Genomic DNA, 23,094 nt, shown 5'->3' on the forward strand with positions numbered 1-23,094 from the left:
GGTCTGCAAGTATGAACCAAGATGAGATAGGGAGAGTCTCACGGTGGTAGATTGGCCACTAGATCTCCTGCGGGAGCGATGTGGGTCTGCCAGGTGACACGTTGCTCACCGATTCTCTGAGACAATTGCTTGGATTCTATGACGCATTGGTAAATCATCTTGAAATTTGAGCTTACTTGGTCGTGGGTGGTACGTCACAGTATTGTGAAATTATGCTCGTTTGCAAAGGCAAGAGCCTCTTGCACAAGTAAAAGTTAAGGGACATGTTCCAAGATGCTATTTGGTGAAGTTCAAGAATTATCCACCTATGGATGCAGAGTGGATGGAAGTGTAACAGACTTGGACACTCCAAGTCAAGAATCAATCACGACAGCACCAAATAACCACTTCAAAAACAATTCACAGATCACAATAGATTTGCACTGGCCCGACGGAGTTCCGTGCCTAGAGATATTGGCCCCAAAGACTGGCGCCCCTTTCGGTATTTCTTTATGTATTAATCAATGTTCAAAGTACAAAGAGCGGTTAGGGTTTCACTCTCAGACTCTGCGTCCAGATGCTCTACAGAGTGTGCCCAAAACCGCGTATTTAAAGTTTTACAAGGGATGCCAAAAGCAGAGCCCCAAAAGCTTCCAAATCAAAAGCAAAGTGTTCTCTATCTATCTCACACAAACTCTCTTGAGTTTTGTAAATAAAGAAATCCAATTCTCTCTCTCACAAGCTAAACTTGCGTAGAAAATAAAGCAAAAGCTGCAAACTTTCTGCGCAAATTCAGCCCGTAAATCCCACCGCAAAACCCAGAAATCTGTATTGCTGCCACGTGGCATTTCTGCCGCCAGATTTAGGGTTTCAACCAGCAGTTAAGGTTAAGCTGAATTCTGGGTTCCATTTGGAGTAGACTATGCTAAACCAAAAGCATCGAGGTAAAGTTTCACAATCTGAAGAGTGTCTGCTAGGTCCTCCTCCTCCATCCACTTCGCATCTAATGCAGGATACTTCTTGAACTTAACCAAGAACCGTTTTCGGACTTTACCTTTATTCTTTGTATCCTTATGTGCCAAAATCTGTTCAGGAACAAGGATCTCCTCGTTTTCTTCCACTTCGGGTTGCTCATGAGGCTCCCCATCATCAGGCACATCACCTTTAAAAGGTTTCAAGAGACTCACATAAAATGCATTGTGAATCCTCTAAGTATCTGGCAGTTTCAGTCGGAAGGAGACATCATTTATCTTTTCCTGATCTGGAAAGGTCCATAGTATCGCATACTAAGCTTTGAAAAAAGCCTCCTTTCCCTTTTTCTTTCTCAGGCATGCCTTCTCAAAACGTAAGAGCACCCAATCATCCTCCTTCAATTTCAAGTCGCAACGATGGCGATCCGCTGCCTTTTTCTGTCGTTCTTGAGACTTCTGCAAAGTCTCGCGGACCTTGGCAAAAGCCGTATCTAAGTCTCGCGTATATTCATCCGCTTCAAAAATCTCATCTTTCGTGCTTAGGAAGGGTGGAACCTTCGCAGCACCTTCAACAATCTCAAATGGCGCCTTCCCCATCGAAGAGTGTATCGTGTTATTGTATGCAAATTCCACCAAAGGTAGATACTTTTCCCATTGAGTCTTCTGATCTAAGATATAAGACTTCAATAAATCTAGAACCACTGAATTTGCAATCTCAGATTGCCCATCAGTCTGCGGGTGGAAGGATTAAGAGAACTGCAAACGCGTGCCAATGTTCTCCCAAATTGCCTTCCAAAACAAACTCGTAAATCTGGGGTCTCTGTCGGAGACAATCGTCTCAGGCATGCCATGTAATCTGAAGATCTGGGCCACAAACAGTCTCGCTAAGTGATCCGGCTTGACTATTTTCTTCACTGGGATGAAATGAGCCTGTTTGCTAAATCTGTCAATAATAGTCCAGATACCATCGTGACCACTCTGTGTTCTCGGGAGATCAAAAAAAATCCATTGCAATACTTTCCCAGGGGCGGGTGGGTATGGGTAAAGGTTGTAACAATCCCCGTGCTTTATGCCTGTCAAACTTGACCTTTTTGCATACTAAGCAACTGCACACAAACTCTTCCAAATCCTTTTTGAGTCTCGGCCAAAAGAAGTATCTCTCTACCCCTTTCATGGTGGTAGCAATGCCGCACTGACCCGTAAAAGGTGGATAGTGGCATTCAGTCATAACCCTTTCCCTCAACGGCTGTGTAACGTACAACATGGTTTTTCTCATCAAGTAGCCTTCTCGAATGGAGTATCCCGCTACTGTCTCCCCATCCCGTATCGGTGTGAAAACGTCTGCGAAATCTATATCTGTGGCATACTGGTCGACCATATCCTCGAAGCTCCTATGATGTATAGCGAAAATAGCCATAACCAACGGCTTCCGAGACAAAGCATCTACCACCACATTCTTCTATCCCTGAACATGGACAATCTAGAAGTGAAACTGTAACAAGATGTTCGCCCATCGCATCTGCTTTTCCGAAAGCTACTTCTGTGACAAGTAGTAGCACAAACTCTGATGGTCTGTAAAGACAGTATAATCCGCTCCGAGTAGGTAATGCTGAGTAAGAGCATGGATAATCGCCAAAAGCTCTTTCTCATAAATCTGTGCTGTCATTTCCAGCCTTGAGAACAATCGACTCTCGTAAGCAATGACATGGCCTTCTTGCATTAAGACCGCACCCAGACTACGACCACAAGCATCACAATATACTTCAAATGACTTCTACAAGTCCGGTAAAGTCAAAACTCGTCCTGTAGTGAATTTCTCTTTCAATGTCTGAAAGGCAGTCACCTCTGTGGATCCCCACGAGAAAGGGACTCCCTTCCGTGTCAAGATATGCAAAGGGGAAGCAACCTCTGCAAACTTTCGAATGAACCGCCTGTAGTACGAACACAATCCCAAGAAGCTTCTAACTTCATGGACATTCTTCAAATCGGGCCAATCACGGATAGTCTCTATCTTGCCCGGATCCATTTGCACTCCTGCTGCTGAGACAATGTGTCCCAAAAAGTGTATCTCTGGTAGGATTGCATTTATTACTAACTTGTGATCTCGTAATGCCTGAAAGACCTGAAGCAGATGATCTCTGTGTTCTGTCTCGTTCTTGGAGAAAACAATGATGTCATCAAAGAAAGTGTCAACAAATAGCCTGTACTCTCGAAAAATCATGTCCATCATCCGGTTAAATGTCGCAGGAGCATTGGTTAAGCCAAAAGTCGTCCGAAAAGCTGTCTTGTAGACGTCTCCCCGCGCGATCCTGATCTGATGATATCCACTCTTCAGATCAATCCTGCTAAAGCACGAGGATCCCTGTAATCTGTCGAGTATATCATCGATCCTAGGCATCGAAAATCTATTCTTGATAGTAATTTTGTTGAAAGCTCTATAATCGATGCACATTCTCCAAGATCCGTCTTTCTTCAAAACCAACAACACTGGAGAGCAATACGGTGAAGTACTAGGCTGGACAAGACCCTTTTCCAAGAGGTCTTTCATTTGGTTCATAATTTCTTCATTCTATACTCGGCTCACACGGTAAGGTGGCCAGTTCGGTGGTGTGCTTCTAGGTATCAGATCAATGGTATGACCTTTAGGCCCTCTAAAAAGCAATCGACATGAGTGTGGAGAAAAATCTTGGCGTTCTTTTGTTCAGGTCAAAACATATTCGACCTTTATCCATCGTTCAGTTCTCTTCCAAAAGAATGAGTAAAGAAACTGAAGTTCATCAAGTACAATCTCTGAGCCCTTCATTTGTCAAAGTCGCTTTCTCGGCCCCGTAGTCAACCACGGCGTAGTTCTTGTGGTACCAAGGGATTCCGAGTAGAACGTCACTCGCGTGCCCTGAACACCCCTGTCATTGCAAACGAAGTTTGCCAATGCTCGGTGTAGTGGCAACATCCCGTCCGGGTGCCAGTCGAACTACCTCCGCCTGTCGCATCAGCCTGTCGAGCGTAATTTCAAATCGAGCCACCAATTCCAAGTGAAAAGAAGTTGGCCTTGGCTCCTTCAAAAGAGCTTTGTGATCCTTCACTTTGCCCTAAAAGCGGCAAAGTTTGTACTTTTATTCATTTGATTCGGTTCAGGTCCCACGCCATGTGGTACCCGTTCTGCTTTTTATCTGTCTTTTCTGCCACCTTTAGAACTTTCTGGCCTTTCTTCGTCTTGTTCATTTGGTGCCTTGTTAGGGCACTTCGCGAAGGTATGTCCATGTTCCCCGCATCCAGAGCGCTTCCCCTCTCTAATGAAGCGAGCTCTCTCCTCAGGAGTACGCTTGGGTTGTGCATCCCTCTTTTCTGGGTTGCTCTTTCTCTTTATACTTTTATTCGCTGAAGTCTGTTCGGCTCGTTGTGTCATGACCTCATCAGTGGGGTAGGTCAGACTGCCAGAGTAAATGGCAAAGCCCCGTTTCGCATGACTGATCAACTCCTGAATAGAAGCTGACTTTTGTTCCAAGCAGTGATCTCGGATCTCTGTAGGTAGACCCAAGGTAAACCGCTCAATCTGTTCTCTGAACGAGATCTTCTTGAATGAAGAGGCGGGTAGAAAAGAGATCCAGAACCTCTCGCAATAAGCATCCATTGTATCTCGCTTGGTCATCCGAAGATGGTTCCAAGCAGCTCGTATATCGCGTTCATACTCTTGCATCAGCCAAGAAGAAATAAAAAGCTACTTAAATTTCAGCCATTTAACTGGCGCAGTCTTGTTTAAAAGAAGCGTGGACCACCAAGTTCGAGCATTCCTCGTAAAATAAGAGGTAGCTCTCCGAATCTTGAAGTGCTCTGAGTAGCGTCCTCCCGCAAAAGCGATGTCAAACTGTTGTATAAAAGACAAAGCCTTCAAAGCATCTTTGTATCCTGAAAAAGTGTCAAATTTGATCGACTGCACCTTCCTTAAACTCTCGGACTTTCTTGCTTTTATCTTCCAAAAAGTCATACTGGTTGGCTTTATAAAAATTCTTCTTGTTTTCCGTCATCAAAGTCTGAACTATCCGTAGACGAGTCCTCTGTAGAACTCTCAAGTCACTGGGCGAGATTTAGACTTCTTTGCCTTTTTCTTGCCCTTTCCAAAGTGTTGTTTCTTGCTTCGCTTTTTGCCTTTTATGTCTTCTTCGCTCGAATCTGAAGAGCTAGAAGAACTGTCATAAGAAGAAGAAGAAGAAGAAGAAGAAGAAGTGGGTACTCCTTCAAATCGAACACACTTCTTTTGTTTCTTTGCTTTGTCAAATGTCGACTACCGACCCAAATAACCCGGGAAGTCAATTCCTTTCTTCTGCTTTTTGCCGTGCTTTTTGGCTTTCTTCTGCACGTCGAAAAGCTTAGCAATATGTGCATCAACCACCTCTTCTAATTCTTTCTTTGAATATTGCTTGTGATCAGAAAGTTTCTTGAGAGCGGGTTTCGGGGGTGGTGGTGTGGTTTTCTGCCCCCACTGCTCGTGCACTTCCTGAAAAGAAGTCTCGCTCATATATTTTGCCAATTTCAGATCCTTCGCAAAACTGAGCATCATCTTTGCTGCATCGCGATCAATTGACGACGCTTCATCTCTCATTGCTCTGCCTGAGTAGGCCTAGGCAGGCATACTCTCTACCGGAATCTTCATTGTGATCCCTGCCCGCATCTTCGGATGCAAAGGGAGTCTACTAATCCTTGCGGGAAGCCATAGGTGTCGCGGAAAAAAAAATTGGCGATCGGATTTCCCGTAGAAGAGAAATCGACCGTGCTCTGATACCACTCTAACAGACTTGGACACTCCAAGTTAAGAATCAATCACGACAGCACCAAATAACCACTTCAAAAACAATTCACAGATCACAATAGATTTGCACTGGCCCGACGGAGTTCCGTGTCTAGAGATATTGGCCCCAAAGACTGACGCCCCTTTCGGTATTTCTGTAACAGACTTGGACACTCCAAGTCAAGAATCAACCGCGACAGCACCAAATAACCACTTCAAAACAATTCACATATCACAATAGATTGGCACTGGCCCGGCGAAGTTCCGTGCCTAGAGATATTGGCCCCAAAGACTGGCGCCCCTTTCGGTATTTCTTTTTGTATTAATCAATCATCAAAGTACAAGAGAGCGGTTAGGGTTTCACTCTCAGACTCTGCGTCCAGATGCCCTGAGAAGTGAGGCCCTCACCACTAATTTAAAGATTACAAGGGATGCCCAAAAGCAGAGCCCCAAAAGCTTTTAAAATAAAAAGCATCAGTTCTCTCTCTCTTAGAGAGTCTTTTCTCTTTTTTTTTTTTTTTAAAAGCAAAATTCGCGTAGCTCATCATTTTTCAAAAAAAAAAATCAACCTCCGCGATTTCCGGAAATTAGGGTTTCTGGCAAAAATTAGGGTTTTTGTTGTCCGCCACGTCATCACTTTGTGACATACCCCCCTCTTGAAAGCATTGTAATCGACCGCAATTACGTCTGCAAAACCGACAAAAGCCATAAACCGTCTCAGCAGACACTGACTATTAGTACCTACGTACTAGAAACACACATCTAGCACATGTACAAAATCGACAGTCACATCACACGACATCACAGGACATCACATGACATTCAACATTCATTCGGATCTTAGACCATGATTTATCGGCAATGTAGCTAGCAATCGCATCTAGATCCAATCGGGACCTCATCGATTTCCGATTGACTAACCCCTATTGCAACCATGTCTATTCGAGATCAATCAGACCAAAATGCTGCAGTCATTTCGTCTATCAGTTCCTGCACTTAAAAGAAGTCAAGAACAAATCAGTATCATTATCAGGAATTCCATTTCATAAAGTCATCCAGCAAAATACTATCAGCTCTCAGTATCCCTGAAGCTCAAAGAGACATCAGTGACTTTAGTATCAAAATCAAGGCATCTGTTGACAAGGGAGCGGAGTGACTCTCCTCTTGTGCATCCCACTGCACCAGATCTTCGGCCAAGCTGAATTCTGGGTTCCGTTTGGAGTAGACTATGCTAAACCAAAGCATCGAGGTAAAGTTTCACAATCCGAGGAGTATCTGCTAGGTCCTCCTCCTCCATCCACTTCGCATCAAATGCAGGAAAGTTCTTGAACTTAGCCAAGAACCGCCTTCGGACTTTACCTTTCTTCATATCGTTATGTGCCAAAATCTGTTCATGAACAAGGATCTCCTCGTTTTCTTCCACTTCGGGTTGCTCATCAGGCTCCCCATCATCAGGCACATCACCCTTAACAGGGTTCAAGAGACTCACATGCAATGCATTATGAATCCTCCAAGTATCTGGCAGTTTCGATCGGAAGGAGACATCATTTATCTTGTCAGTGATCTGGAAAGGTCCGTAGTATCGCATACTAAGCTTTGGAAAAAGCCTCTCCTTTCCCTTTTTCTTTCGTAGGCGTGCCTTCTCAAAAGTAAGAGCACCCAATCATCCTCCTTCAATTTCAAGTCGCGACGATGGCGATCCGCTGCCTTTTTCTATCGTTCTTGGGACTCCTGCAAAGTCTCGCGAACCTTGGCAAAAGCCGTATCCAAATCTCGCGAATATTCATCCGCTTCAAATATCTAATCTTTCGTGCTCAGGAAGGATGGAACCTTCGCAGCACTTTCAACAATCTCACATGGCGTCTTCCACGTCGAAGAGTGTATCGTGTTATTGTAGGAAAATTCCACCAAAGGTAAGTTCTTTTCCCATTGAGTCTTCTGATCCGAGATACAAGACTTCAATAAATCTAAAATCACTAAATTGGCAATCTCAAATTGCCCGTCCGTCTGCAAGTGGAACGATGACGAGAACTGCAATTGCGTGCCAATGTTCTCCCATATTGCCTTCCAAAACAAACTCATAAATCTGGGGTCTCTGTCGAAGACAATCGTCTCAGACGTACCATGTAATCGGAAAATCATCGTGATCATTCTGTGTTCTTGGGAGATCAAAAATGAAATCCATTGCAATACTTTCCCAGGGGTGGGTGGGTATGGGTAAAGGCTATAACAATCCCTGTGCCTTATGCCTGTCAAACTTGACCTTCTGGCATACCAAGCAACTGCGCACAAACTCTTCCACATCCTTTTTGAGTCTCGGCCCAAAGAAGTATCTCTCTACCCCCTTCATGGTGGTGGTAATGCCGCAATGACCCGTAAAAGGTGGACAGTGGCATTCAGTCATAACCTTATCCCTCAACGGCTGTGTAACGCACAACATAGTCTTTTTCATCAAGTAGCCTTCCCGAACGGAGTATCCAGCTACTGTCTCCCCATCCCGTATCCGTGTGAAAATATCTGCAAAATCTGTATCTGTGGCATACTGATCGACCATATCCTCGAAGCTCCTATGATGTATCGCGGAAACAGCCAGAACCAACGGTTTCCGAGACAAAGCATCTGCCACCACATTCTTCTGTCCCTTCACATGGACAATCTGGAAGTGAAACTGTGACAAGATGTTCGCCCACAACATCTGCTTTTCCGAAAGCTGCTTCTGTAACAAGAAGTAGCGCAAACTCTGATGGTCTGTAAAGACAGCGAAATCTGCTCCGAGTAGGTAATGCCGCCACTGAGTAAGAGCATGGATAATCGCCAAAAGCTCTTTCTCATAAATCTGTGCTATCATCTTTGGCCTAGAGAACAAACGGCTCTCGTAAGCTATGACATGGCCTTCTTGCATCAAGACCGCACCCAGACTACGACCACAAGTATCACAATATACTTCAAATGACTTCTGCAAGTCCGGCAAAGTCAAAATAGGTCCCGTAGTCAATTTCTCTTTCAATGTCCGAAAGGCATTCACCTCTGTGGTTCCCCACGGAAAAGGTACTCCTTTCTGTGTCAAGATATGCAAAGGAGAAGCAACCTCTACAAACTGTCGTATGAACCACCTGTAGTACGAACACAGTCCCAAGAAGCTTCTAACTTCATGGACATTCCTCAAATCGGGCCAATCACGGATAGTCTCTATCTTGGCCGGGTCCATTTGCACTCCTGCTGCTAACACAATGTGTCCAAAAAAGTGTATCTCTGGTAGGAAAAAATTCACTTTTCTTTGCATTGATCACTAACGTGTGATCTCGTAATGACTGAAAGACCTGAAGCAGATAATCTCTGTGTTCTGCCTCATTCTTGGAGAAAACAATGATGTCATCAAAGAAAGTGCCAACAAATAGCCTGTACTCTCGAAAAATCCTATCCATCATCCGGTTAAATGTCGCAGGAGCATTGGTTAAGCCAAAAGGCATCACCAAAAACTCAAATAACCCAAAAGTCGTCCGAAAAGCTGTCTTGTAGACGTCTCCCGACGCTATTCTGATCTGATGATATCCACTCTTCAAGTCAATCCTGCTAAAGCACGAGGATCCCTGTAACCTGTCGAGTATATCATCCATCCTAGGAATCGGAAATCTGTTCTTGATGGTGATTTTGTTGAGAGCTCTATAATCGATGCACATTCTCCAAGATCCGTCTTTCTTCAAAACCAACAACATTGGAGAGCAATACGGTGAAGTACTAGGCTGGACAAGACCCTTTTCCAAGAGGTCTTTCACTGGGTTCATAATCTTCACTCTGTACTCAGCTCACACGATAAGGTGGCCGATTCGATGGCGTGCTTCCAGGTATCATATCAATGGTTTGATCTTCAGGCCCTCTGAAAAGCAATCGGCATGAGTGTGGAGAAAAATCTTGGCGTTCTTTTGATCAGGTCAAAACATATTCAACCTTTATCCAGCGTTCAGTTCTCTTCCAAAAGACTGAGTAAGAAACTGAAGTTCATCAAGTACAATCTCTAAGCCCTTCATTTATCAAAGTCGCTTTCTCGGCCCGGTAGTCAACCACGACGTAGTTCTTGTGGTACCAAGGGATCCTCAGTAGAACGTCACTAGCGTGCCTTGAACACCCCTGTCATTGCAAACAAAGTTTGCCAATGCTCGGTGTAATGGCAACATCCCATCCGGGTGCCAGTCAAACTACCTCCGCCTGTGGCGTCAGTCTGTTTGGCGTAATTCCAAATCGAGCCGCCAATTCCAAGTGAAAAGAAGTTGGCCTTGGCTCCTTCAAAAGAGCTTCCTGATCCTTCACTTTGCCACAAAAGCGGCAAAGTTTGTACTTTCATTCATTAGATTCGGTGCAGGTCCCACGCCATGTGGTACCAATTCTGCTTTTCTATCTGCCTTTTCTGCCACATTCCTTAGTTGCTCTCGAACTCTCAAACCTGTCGTCGTCTTTATCATTCTGTTCTTTCTGTGCCTTATTAGGGCACTTCGCGGAGATATGTCCGTGTTCCCCGCATCCAAAGCACTTCCCCTCTCTGATGAAGCAAGCTCTCTCCTCAGGAGTAAGCTTGGGTCGTGCATCCTTTTTCTCTTGGTTGCTCTTTTTCTTTCTACTTTCATTCCCATAAGTCTGTTTGGCTCGTTGTGTCATGGCCTCATCTGTGGGGTAGGTCAGACTGCCAGAGTGAATGGCAAAGCCCCGCTTCGCATGACTCATCAACTCCTGAATAGAAGCTGACTTCTGTTCCAAGCAGTGATCTCGGATCTCTGTAGGTAGACCCAAGGTAAACCGCTCAATCTGTTCTCTGAACGAGATCTTCTTGAATGAAGAGGCGGGTAGAAAAGAGCTCCAGAATCTTTCACAATAAGCATTTACTGTATCGCTCTTGGTCATCCGAAGATGGTTCCAAGCAGCTCGTATATCTCTTTCGTATTCTTGCGTCAACCAAGAAGAAATAAAAAGCTTCTTAAATTTCAACCATTTAACTGGCACAATCTTGTTTAAAAGAAGCGTGGACCACCAAGTACGAGCATTCCTCTTAGAGTAAGACGGAGCTCTCTGAATCTTGGAGTGCTCTGAATAGCGTCCTCCCGCGAAAGCAATGTCAAATTGCTGTATAAAAGACGGCCTTCGAAGCATCTGAGTATCTGAAAAAGTATCAAACTTGATTGAGTGGCCACCTTCCTTAAACTCTCGGACTTTCTTGCTTTTATCTTCGAGAAAGTCATATTGGTTAGCTTTGTAAAAAAAATTATTCTTGTTCGCATAAAAGTTTCCGTCATCGGAATTTGAGTTGTCTGTAGACGAGTCCTCAGTAGAACTGTCAGTCTCTGGGCGAGATGTGGCCTTCTTTGCCTTTTTCTTGCCCTTTCCGAAGCTTTGTTTCTTGCTTCGCTTTTTACCTTTTCTGTCTTCTTCGCTCGAATCCGAGGAGCTAGAAGAACTGTCAGAAGAAGAAGAAGACGAACTCGGTACTCCTTCAAATCGAACACGCTTCTTCTATTTCTTTGCCTTGTCAAAAGTCGACTGACGACCCAAATAACCTGGAAAGTCAGTGCTTTTCTTCTGCTTTTTGTCGTGCTTTTTGGCTTTCTTGTGCGTGCCAAAAAATGGAAAACGCCAAGGTTCTTGTTGGGTCCTGCTGAGAAGGTGTCTGTTGAGCATGTGCTCTTGCTGCGTCTTCTGCCAGAAAGTGCTAACTTGGGTTTGCTTATATATTAACTTAGCAAAATTGCCCTACCTACTTTTGTTGGAAAGTCACTTTAAAATAATAAGTGAAAATGCCAAAAATAGGGAAAATAGGCTAAATGCATTGGAAAATTCCCCTGATTGAATCTGATGGATTCTGAAGGGAATACTGATGATCATGCTGTGTGCAACCGGAGGATATGCATCTATGCTAAGTGACTGGGCATGCACGGTCTACGGATAGACTCACAAAAGTATCAGATCACTGCTAATCTAGACTTGACTGGACTGACTGAACCCTGATCATGCTGTAGCTTGTCCACGGACACATAGGGTTAGATGTGTCACGTGACACGTGACAAATTTCTCCCTTTCCATTCCTGGTAGACATTGATTTGCCTCCGAATCTCGGTCCTTTCCTTTTGGTCGGGCACAAGGCACGCAAGGATGGTTTGCCAACCATTCATCACCTCTTTGTCGTTCCATTGGTTCCCTTGTTGGAATTGTGGATCCACTACATAAGCAGCCGCATGAGGAGGAGAATGGTAGGCATTCCACCTTAACACACACAATTTTTGTATCTCCTCGTACCTACGTTATCAAGATTCAAAACAAAGTTACAAACTCAAGAGAGTAAACTTGTAAAGCATAGGAAAAACTTAAAAGTGACTAGTGCGACATGAATATCTATCGGAGTCGGTTATAAGTTTTTCAAGAGAGGCAATCATGGTGTCCATGGCCTCATATATCGATGCAAGGTTTCATGGAATCCCACACCCGTAGGAGGTGGATGATATAGGCTTCACCATTTTAAAGATTGTCTTTACTTCCTCCCACCATTCCGGCATGTCGGCCCGTGCTCGGCATGCCACTCCATTGACACTTTTTGACTCGGGCATTGCCAAGAACTCATCACTAATGAAGAGTCCCCTCAATGCCCCACTACATAAACTCAAGCGATGAAGCATAATGAAGTTGAAGGCGAAGCAAGTCTCTGAGTATTTGAGAAGAGCTAGCTTTGACTCTTTGAAAATCCAGCCCTCACCTATTTAGAAAAATCAAGTTCAACATTCAAAACGAGAATTGGACTTCCATATTGAAATTAGATTCGAATTGAATGAGATTGGTTAACACTTGATGGTTACCTTTTGATGATTATTGACAAAAGTCACCATTGTATTCGCATGCTCAATGACGGGGGAAATCCATTCCAAGGCGCCTATATCTTTGAGAAGATTGTTGAGGCAATGAGCCATGCAATATGTAAACGTGGTTTTGGATAAAGGGATTCGATGATGGCTCCGGTGGCACGATTGCTATTTTCTCCACATCATGCTTTCCCACCTTCTCAATGGTAAGTGCCCACTCCGATGCAAGTACTTGTGCACTCTTCCCAATCCTCGATGCATCATGGGAGTCAATCAAATACATCTCCCCCCGAGAATATGCCACCACGCCATGAATGGAGCGGCAACGGGTATCACTCCACCCATCCACAATGAGGGATACCCCATTCTTCTTCCATGAAGCCCTTGTGGATGCACATGCCGCCTCCACCATTATCTTCTCCCTGTCAAGAAGGGTGGTGCGCAAGCTCTCCGAAGAGGGAGGGACATATGTGGGTCCAAACTCTCCGATCTTCTGTGCCATTTCTTTAAAATATGGAGACCTTTTGTGTCAAAAAAAAATAAAGTGTACATGAGTGATATACATTGTACGAACTAAAGATTAAAACTTAAGCCTTATAAGTTAAAGTCTGTAGAGCTTACCGTGCTGCATTGAAAGCAATATGGTCGTGGTAGAAAAATCTTGCTACGGCGACATCTACCTCCTCTTTCAAGGCTGGTTTCCAACTATCTCCAAGAGTTGCTTGTTGCTTGGGTGGACGAGAATGAGGGAAAGATGACGATGAAGGGTTGGTAGCGAGTGGAGGTGGGCGGTCGCTGTTGGTGCCGATTGATGCACAAAATGATGCCGAAGAAGGGGATGCCGATGCTTGAATGAAAGCCGCCGTGGCCATCTCCCTTGGATTCATCGTGCGACGCTTGGTACGATTCTTCTTAGCTTCTTTGATATCCTCAAGAGTCTTCTCAAGGTTTAGGAGCTTTTGCTTCTCCTCTTCCAAGGCGGTTTGCGGGCAAAATTGAACTTATGCCCTTTTTCGTGAACGAAGTGGGCATGCACCTTCCTCACGGAACCATTGCGCTCGTAGCCACAACAACGGCACTTCCATGGCTTGCTTCCACCTCCAACACCTGACTTGGGAGCAATCACCTCATTCCACCATGTCCATGTGAAGTCAGCGGAGGAAGGGGGTTGAGAAGCCGCGGCCGGGCCGGAGGAAGGAGAGCAAGGAGGACTTAGAGAAGCTTCGAATCCATCTTGAGATGCCATAGATGATAGATATTAGAGAAAGCTCGGAGAGAAGGAGAAAGGGCTACTAGGTAGTAGGTAGGCTTCAAAGTTTAAGCCTTAAAGGCCAAGCCTCAAGCTTTGCTAGAGATTTTGGGATGTTTTTCTCCCTGCCTCATCTTTTTATAAAATTAGTTTTAAGCAGCAAATCGAGCGATTTTGTTGTGATCGACTTCCCAAAGAGATACGAGATTACTGCGTACTACAGAAATCTGAGTTTATACAGCAACTGATAGGACGTACTAAGCAAGGGTTTGCTATGCTTTCAAGTAACCCGACTACAATCGGAAGCAACGCCAGCTCTAGAATGAACCTGATCACGATAAGAATCATGAATTTTGAATGATCATAACTAATGATGAATGAGATGACTGGATACTGATGAATGAGATGACTGGATACTGTGGTGAGCGCATCAAGAGTTCCCGAGGGATGAGATGGCTACACAAGGGATAAGATGACTAGACTGAATGATTGAAACACTCTGTTCAGTATGAACTAAGTGTGTGATTGATGAAATGGAATTCCCAAAAATGAACCTGATTTTTGAGTATTCACTCAATGTGATTGTGATTGAGTGCATGATTGAAAGACGAAATGACTACAGCATTTCAGTCTTGAGAAATCTATGGACATAATCGCAATAAGAATTATCTAATTCGACATCAATGAGGTCCAGTGTGGATCTAGATGCGATTGCTAAATACGTTGCCAGGAATCATGGTCCTAGATCTGGATGGATTCTATGTGATATGATCTGCATGTGATGTGAATGTGCAGTGACTGCCATCTTTGTGCAAGTGCTAGATTTGTGTCGTCTAGTGCATCGGCACAGTGTCTCCTCAATTGGTTTATGGCTTATGTCTGATTTTGCAGCCGTAATTGAGGGCAATTACAATTCTTTCAAGAGGGGGTATGTCACAAAATGATGACGTGGCATGACCACCCGGGACAGAAGCTCATGATGTGGCAGACAGCTATACTTTGACATGCTCACGCGGCAACATTATGGGTTTCCGCATTTTGCGTTGTGCCACGTGGAAAGCTGTACGGATTTCCGCGATGCTGCTCTTGGGCCAAGGAGCTTTTGAGTTTGCAACTTTTTATGTACTTGCTTTTGATTTTGAAGGCTATGGGCTTATAAATAAGGACTTGAGGATCTCCTAAACTCAGACTGGCTGACGAGCAGTTGAGCAGAGAGGACCCTCGGACTTTGTAACTTTGTTCAAGCATTAATATGGGCGCCAGATTTTGGGGCCAATACCTCTGGGCACGGAACTACGCCGAGCCGTGTCGACTCGACTTAACTGTGATAAAATTTGTGAAGTGTTATAAGTGATTTTCTCGTGTGTCGTGCCAGATTTCCGACTGGGGGTGCCCAAATCTGTTACATGTGATTCGTGATCCCGTTGTAAGAGGCACGTTTAGAAGCTATTTCACTGGATCTCATGCAGTTTCTAGATTGCTCCTGGCATGCACTCTTTCATCACGCATGAATATCCTAGAGTAACAATTTCACTTCAAAACTTAGGTCTTGGTCATCAGTTTGTTATTTCTTCTCTGCCTGGATGTCATATGATTTTTGTCATTAAATGGTTTCATAAGATTTATCCATAAGTTAATCGGAAAGAACACTCTCTCTCATCTCTCTCTCTCTCTCTCTCTCTCTCTCTCTCTCTCTGGGACGCCTCTCTAGTGGTTTTTCACTAAGCAAAGTATTCCACCTTTGTCAAGGGGATAAAGCGCACAATCCAATAGCATCTCTCAATAAACATTCCCATAGTTCAAAAAAGAATCAATCATTGCATGATAAGGAGTCTCTCTCTGTCATTCATTCTCCTAACGAGCATTTATTGTATAATAGAGATTTAATTGTTCGTAAGGATCATCAAGCCCTCAAGTAGCTCCAGTCTGTACCATGTACACCTTGGAGTAACCGTCAAGCTAGATGGTTCCAAAGCAATTTGGTGATTTAATTGATTATGTTCCTAGTAATGCTAACCCGGTTACCGATACGATCAATCATGCAAGACAGATCTTGGCGCTCGAGTTGAGATCCACAGTACCCATTCAGGAAGTATCTCTTGATACAATGAATAGTCAATATGCTTTTTTCGACTCTCATTCATGACGGTCTCTTGTATTTTGCCCCCGTCATTATGTATTACCTTTTATAGGGAAGCCACATGATTCACTCACGAGTAAGCATATAAGCATGAAGATCACTTTTGAAAAGGTAGGAAGTTTGCATTCAAGAAATACACAATGTTTCACCAATGTAGATCATGTCAATAAATTTTGCATGCTCATTCCTTGGCACGACACAGTCACAACATAAGCATTAGCATGATTGTTCATCAAGCATTGATATTCCCGTTGCGGTTTGCCAAAATCTATACTTTCCCGTAGAAAAGTCAAGTTTTTTGTAAGCACGCTTTGAAAGATTTGAGACATCGTTACATGTTTCATCTGCATTCCATACACAGTTTTTTTGGAAGCATATTCCATTTCCAATAATGCAAAAGGTAAAAGATGTGTCTATGTGTCTATGAATTCGCAGTTGTCTAACTCATGGTCAACGCACACCGTTTTCCATGTTTTTTGGTTCACGTTGTTTCGGAGAGATCCCCAAATGGAGATTTTTAAAGAGAACGAACCTGACAAAGTTGAACACTTCGAGCCGAGGAGATTATTTTGCATCGCTTTTGGCGCGGCTCAAAGAAGCAAGCATTACGGTCCTTTTTGAAGTTGGGAGTATCGTCGCACACCCATTCGTGGATTGTGAACCATCACATCTAAATACTCTGAGATAATGAACTATCTTGTCTATAATCTGGCCAATAATAATGAATTGGGTTCAAACACTGATAACTTGAACTCCAACACAAGGGTCCAAATTATTTATAGAAAGCATTGTTTGCCCTCTTTGCCACTCACAAGCCTCTCTCTCCCTAGCTGAAGCTAGTGGTGGCTATGGCCACCTGATTAGAAATCTGACGTCATGGCCACTATGGTTGCCAGCGCGTGTGCCATGCTGATCTCCTCTATCAAATCTTTATTGTTGTTATCTCTCTCTAGCTTGCCTTTGCCTTTGTCCTCTTGTGAGTTCTTGCTTTTGCCTTTAGCTTTGCATTCCCGAGCCACGCAAAGCGTCTTGTCGCATTTATAACGACGACGCTCGGAGCTCGTGGGTACCGTGGCAATTGACTAAGCATTGGTACTGCCATCCTTGTCGTATTTATAACGACGATGCTCGTGGGTACTGAGGCAATTGACTGAGCATTGGTACTGCCATCCTTATCAAGCTTGTCTTTGCCTTTGTCCTCTAGCGAACTCATGCATTTGCTTTTGGCTTCACAATCTCGAGCCAAACAAATTGACAACTTCCTTGAGAACTTTTCCCATGCATAGGCTGCTAACTGGGTACTAATCGATCTGCTTTCCATAGCCGATAGTTAGTGTTGGTCATGGTTCTCGCTGGCGTTCCAGCAAAGGGGGGCCATGATGCACGTACAAGATCTGGAAACGAAAAATTCTTTCCTTCTTGCACTCCAAAAGGGCCGCAAAGAATCTCCCAAGCTGCTCCTAAAAACTCTTTCATGGTTCTTGCAAGCCGCCTTTCCAAAGCCGATCAAAAAACTTCTTTGTTTCCCCTCTCAGAGCTTCAAAACCCCAAGCACATCTACACTGAGCATTTTAAAACGTTGGCAGCATGCTAGAGGTGGTTATGACAATCTGAAAATACTGGCACATACCATAAATCGAGCAATTCAGTCCCAGCACCATCACATGCACTTCAAGGCATTGCCCGCTCTCGTCGACCCCGGCGTGGATCTACAAACCACCTCCACCTTTCAAACTGCCATATCTTGCACCCCATAGCTGTAATTGAGGAGCCGTCTGGACCAACTTTGAGAACACTTTGAAAAACACATTTAGCTACATAATTCCATCACTTGAGACACCTTAAGCAATCAACCTGTTTAGCTCAATATAGAGCCTTCTTAGCATGAAAAACTGCCACAGACATATATTTCCGAATCCCCTTGGCTGCACTTGACCTTCACACTCGCTTTACACCCTCGCATGCACCTGTAAGCACATATACCCCTGCTTGTGTCCTCCACACTCTTTGGTTGCACCAACGTGCATGTCCATGCACTTTAGCGTAGTTACATACCCTCTAATTACACATGAGCACAGCTAGTGTTCGTTATGTGCAGACACTCGAGAGCGTTCCCATGATAGTCAATAGTATCAAGTCTAGATATTTACCTCCATGTGAAGCACCTCTTATGATGAGTTACAAACTTATTAATAAGAGAGCATCTAGCAAGTTATGGGATATTTATGAAGTCTTGCTCAACCCAGCATGTTCAAGCCTATATAAGTGACCATAAGGATCATTCATTGGATAAGTTCATTACCTGCATGGGAAAACAAGCGCCCCTAGTATCAACATTGAGCCTATATAAGGATCATTCATTGGATAAGTTCAATACCTGTATGGGAAAACAAGCACCCCTAGTATCACCACCGAGCCTAGCGTTTTGCACTCAACATCTATCCATCTACTTGAATGTTTCCAGCGACAAACCTCGACAAACCGTAAGCGATTTCAGCATACCCGTCATTATCAGATTTCAACTCTAATCATGATCAAGACTTGCGTTTTCAATCTTAAACCATCCCCAACATCAACAATACTACATTAGCCCTTAATCTCGTCGAGTTTGCACATCCTAGATAGCATCCCCTGTGTTTTGCAATTTCAACCTCTTAACCTCTCGGATCCAAGCATCTATCACAAGATCCCATCAACATCTAGGACCATTGTATCGGCATTTGTGCATTCTAAAGAAAATACCTCTCTAGCGATAGAGGAAAACCAGGATTTGAAATCCCAACCTGTGTTAGTCTTCTTTCTATCTCTATCACTCACAGAACCTTCACTCAGTATCTCTCTCTCTAGTCTATTGTACATCTCTCTCATGAGATAAAAGGAACCTTGAGTATGCACTAAGCACTCATCCTGAGTTATAACAATAAATCACTTTCATTCTCATAGGCGAGTTTGGCTTTTGGCGGATATTAACATTCTCTCTGTCTCTTTCTCTCGTCGGATAGATCTTTGAGGTCTCTTAGGATAGGTTCCTACGACGTTAAAATTATCTTCTTCTTCTTCTCCGCCATAGAGCATTTAATAACACGATAGTTGGTGTCCCCACATGAGATGTCATCCTATCTAAAAAACATAATTGTTGAAAGTCAAACCACTGACAAGAGAGCAAAAAGAAACTTACCATGGTTTACACACTTGAGAAAGAGCCACAAGGTCGTTACGCAGGCAAAGCTTTCGGGCAATCAATACCAACAGGTCTTGGGGCAAGGCACTCCAATCTCGATAGCTGGAGTACTCAGAATTTATCAATAAAGCAAGCAGGCCTATAGATCTCTGATCAGAACCCTTCGATATGCCATGCTGTTTATGAAATCTAGTAAGCACATTATCCTGCACAATCAATGAGAATGAGAGGAAGATTGAATAGGAAAAACAAGGTGCAATTTTTTAAGATCCCCTAAATATATTGATTTGTTTGAAGACATAAAGAAACACACACAAGTGCCGTTTAATGATACAGAAAAGACAAAAACCTACGCCAAATCTAATGCTACACAGGTTGATAAAGTCACACAGCATATGCCACACAAAATTTTTTTTTCTTTTTAAAGTGTCACTAGATTATGGTATCACAAAGACTAAAGACTCCTCCCCTCGAACAATCAATCACTTAGGACCAAGCTATCAAGGTATCCCAAAACCAGACTCAATGAAGACGTTGAGGATCACTCATACCCTCTACAATATATCACTATCATTGTAATCACCCTACATGGTGTAAACATAGAGATAGCTCCCCACTTCCTCCCAATCTGTCTTCTTCTAATTTTGCAAGGTTAACATATGCAACATCTACTATGACACTTGGACGGTCGATGTCCCTGTGCCGTTGCCAGAGACAGTAGAATTAGATAGCGACAACAATGAAGAGGAACAATGAAGAGGAGGATTAGCCCCAAATATGATGCCACACCACTATTATCAGTGAACAACAAGTCTCACAAATTATGATACTAAGTGTGGCCCAGTTCCCAGACAGGGAAGATAAAGAAATACATTTTTCACGTTTGTACTTTAGTTTGTCTCGTCAAGAAAAGCACCAGAATCCAAGCTGTCATTAGATAAGACAATGCCAGTGCGGGTATAATTAAAGCGAAAGGAGCAAAAAAGAATTAATGAAATCTCCACTAACCTGTAAATACGTGCTTGGAATCGGGATTCTTGAGGTTGAAGGATTCAAGTCTTCACTCAGCGTCACCATGTTCGTTCTTGATGCGGACGTTGAACAAAGGGAGAAACTCCTATAAGGATCCATGTCTCTATTTGTGTGTTTTTGTGTGCTTCATTTGTGTTTACGTGCGTGCGTGAGTTGTGTGTCTGTGCACGTGCATGCTTGTGTGCACGGGCAAGCGGCTTGTACGTGTAAGTGTACGTGTGTGCGTGCGCATTTGCATGCGTGTGAGGGAGACGCGATCTTACCAGGAGTGAGGGGCTTGTGGCTTGGAAGTTGCAGGGGAGGCTGGCAGCAGCTTGGGTTGTTTTTACCGAATGCAAAGGGAAGACCTTTCACCACCTGCAATCTCTTATGCTTGCACCTTGAAGACCTATACCTTACGGGAGACCACATCGAGAATTCACAATAACATTGTTAGTGAGGCTGTTGTGCTCGGCAATGCGTTGTTGGCACAATGTTTTGGCTTTTTGAAGCTATTTTAAGGTCCATGTCACACATGGGCGGACACACAAGGCATTAGGTCACAGAGACCAATTAAAAACGGCCTTTGAAGCTTTCCGTGTCACACTGCGTGGTGGACATGGTGCTGCCAAGCTGAGTTGGCATTCTAGCTCATGGTTGCCACCCCCTTCTTTGCGTCCAAGGGGTAACCCTCGGCTACCCCTGCCCATGCACGTTTTCTTGACTTTTGATTGGCGTAGACTGTTTTACGCACTGAGTTGTCCACCGCTTCGTCTGACTGCATTCACGGAAGCTCAGCAACGATCTGTGTTGGGCACCATGGTCAGACTTTGCCACCTCACACATAGCCTCCAGTCATGTGTGACACAAGCCTAAGATGCTGCTTTTTACCTGATTGTAATAAAAATAGCACTTGCATTAAAAAATATAATTTGCCAACACTAGCAACGCAAAGAGACTCAAGCAAGGAGTGCAAGGTATATTGCTACAACTCTCTCTCTCTCTCTCTCTCTCTCTCTCTCTCTCTCTCTCTCTCTCTCTCTCTCTCTCAAGCAGTGCCGTCGTTGGCAAGTTAATGTTCAGTATGTATGACAACTTTGGTAGCCTTACAAAAGTGCGAGTTTTACCAAACCCCAGAGCGAGCTTTCTTAAGCAAACAATTGCTACAAGACTGGGCACCCTCCTGTTGTAGTGGTTAGCTGCAATTGGGATAGTTGGCGTAATGGTTAATTATGTGCTGTCTATTTATTTTCTAATTGAGTTGATGATGATGATTTTGTAGAGTGGAATGCGGGGAGTTGATGAAGAGGCGTCGGCAATTACTCTTGGCCATTTTATATTTGCACAGTATTTTAGAATCTCATTGCAATAAGCCACCTATGGCTCTGTAAATAATTCTAGTGGGTACTCCCCTTATGGGTCATGCAAGAACTAATGAGCTTCACTCATTTACAAAAGTGAAGTGGTTGTAAAAAGAGGGGCCTCAATTTTTGGTACCTTAACACTCAAAAATAATATATTAAATACCAACTCCACAAGAGAGGTGACGGGAGTTTGGGGCTAGATTTAGTCCTTTCTCTTGCAAATTATCTTCTCTACTCTCTTATGCTATGTTCTATTTGTTGTGTACTCTCTAATCTAATCTCCATCTCTTACAATTCTCTTACACTCTCTTACAAGCATGTCTATGCCAATTCTATGTTCTGTGTGTGTGTGTGTGTGTGTGTGTGTGTGTGTGTGTGTGTGTGTGTGTGTGTCATAGTTTAGGTGTGTGTGTGTGCGCTTCGAAATTGGGAAAAGAAGTGGACAGGTTGATGGTGATGTTTGGGAGCATGTGTTGAATAGCTTAAGCACTCGATCTCCCCCTCTTCTCCCAACAGTGGTATCAGAGTAAACAGATTCAAGGATTCGTGGAAATTCAAAGCTTAATCGGTCTAATTTGCAAAGCAAATTCTACTCGAACATCAATTGGTGGCGAATCGGCTACTAACCGGTAACCGGTTTTCAATTTCGGCTTCACGACTATTAAAAACGGGTGTGCGCAACATCTATTATGCGATAAATACTAAAATTTGTGGAAATATGACGATACGACTAAGAAGGTGATAAGAAGATTCGAAAGAAGTTGGAATAAAAGCGATGGAACCGACTCGGCATAGGAGGACTTTGAAAGATTTTAGAAGGGTTGTACTCGGCGGAATTAAGAGCGGAAATCTTCTCTAAAGCTTGGTGAATTTCACGTTGCGGAACGAAGTAGGCAATCACGGCTATCAAAGAAAAGACGAAGAGTATTTGAAGGTCTTCCAAGGAAGCTTGAATCCCTTGAGCTGCGAATTCAGGCTTGAAATTCACCCCGAGCAACTTGAACCAAAGCACGATGTGGGACACAACCCTTGCACACAAAATCAATCTTAATTGACCTACAATAAATGTTCCTTGAGTAGTAGCAAGAGAAACGCCTTGGCTTGGGGAACATACCTTTCTACTATCACAAAGCCCAATTTCCATTGTAGAAAGTGCTATCTCCCAAATCATCACAGCCTGCTCGTTTTCTTCTTGTACTCGCTGCCAAGACATTCTCATGCATAAAAGTTAACTTAACTTTAACTTTGAAGACTTTGAATTCAGCCAGCTTCCCGTTTGAAAGCTTCTTTTGCTATTGAAATACCAAACCCACCAATTTAACTTAAAAGTCTTCCTTTGCTAAGAAGTCAGTCATCCCTTCTTTCGATACTCTTGGTCCTCGACGAAACTCACCCATCCGCCAGTCGACGGCAGCGAATCTTGGTCGGCACCGGTGGAAATTCTTCAACTGTGAACTGGCCAAAAATAAAATAAAAAATTAAGCGGCACCGGCAAAGACGAATTTTCTTTCGAAGTCGTCGAGTTTTCAAAGAACAAAATTGATTCTTTTTGAAAACCGGCTATCACAATTGAA

At 43.6% G+C, this 23,094-nt stretch overlaps 1 protein-coding gene across 5 annotated transcripts in view; it reads right to left on the bottom strand.

Annotated features, from left to right (window-relative positions):
* The window catches only part of LOC147426114 (uncharacterized), a 33,776-nt gene extending 13,129 nt beyond the window's left edge, over positions 1-20,647 (bottom strand). The window contains exons 1-3 of one of the 5 annotated variants that reach the window (XM_086498055.1): positions 20,441-20,647; positions 20,154-20,229; positions 19,143-19,351 (exon numbers count right to left, since the gene is read on the bottom strand). In XM_086498055.1, the coding sequence (XP_086354181.1) occupies positions 19,143-19,351; positions 20,154-20,222 (278 nt within the window). In that variant the 5' untranslated portion in view covers positions 20,223-20,229; positions 20,441-20,647. Of the gene's footprint in view, positions 1-19,142; positions 19,352-20,153 lie in introns of all 5 variants that reach the window. The other 4 variants (XM_086498054.1, XM_086498056.1, XM_086498057.1 and 1 more) reach the window with 4 other exon arrangements.
* Positions 20,648-23,094: the final 2,447 nt, after the last annotated feature.

Source organism: Adiantum capillus-veneris, chromosome 24, assembly GCF_014529385.1.
Source record: "Adiantum capillus-veneris isolate H3 chromosome 24, ASM1452938v2, whole genome shotgun sequence".
Lineage (NCBI taxonomy): Eukaryota > Viridiplantae > Streptophyta > Polypodiopsida > Polypodiales > Pteridaceae > Adiantum > Adiantum capillus-veneris.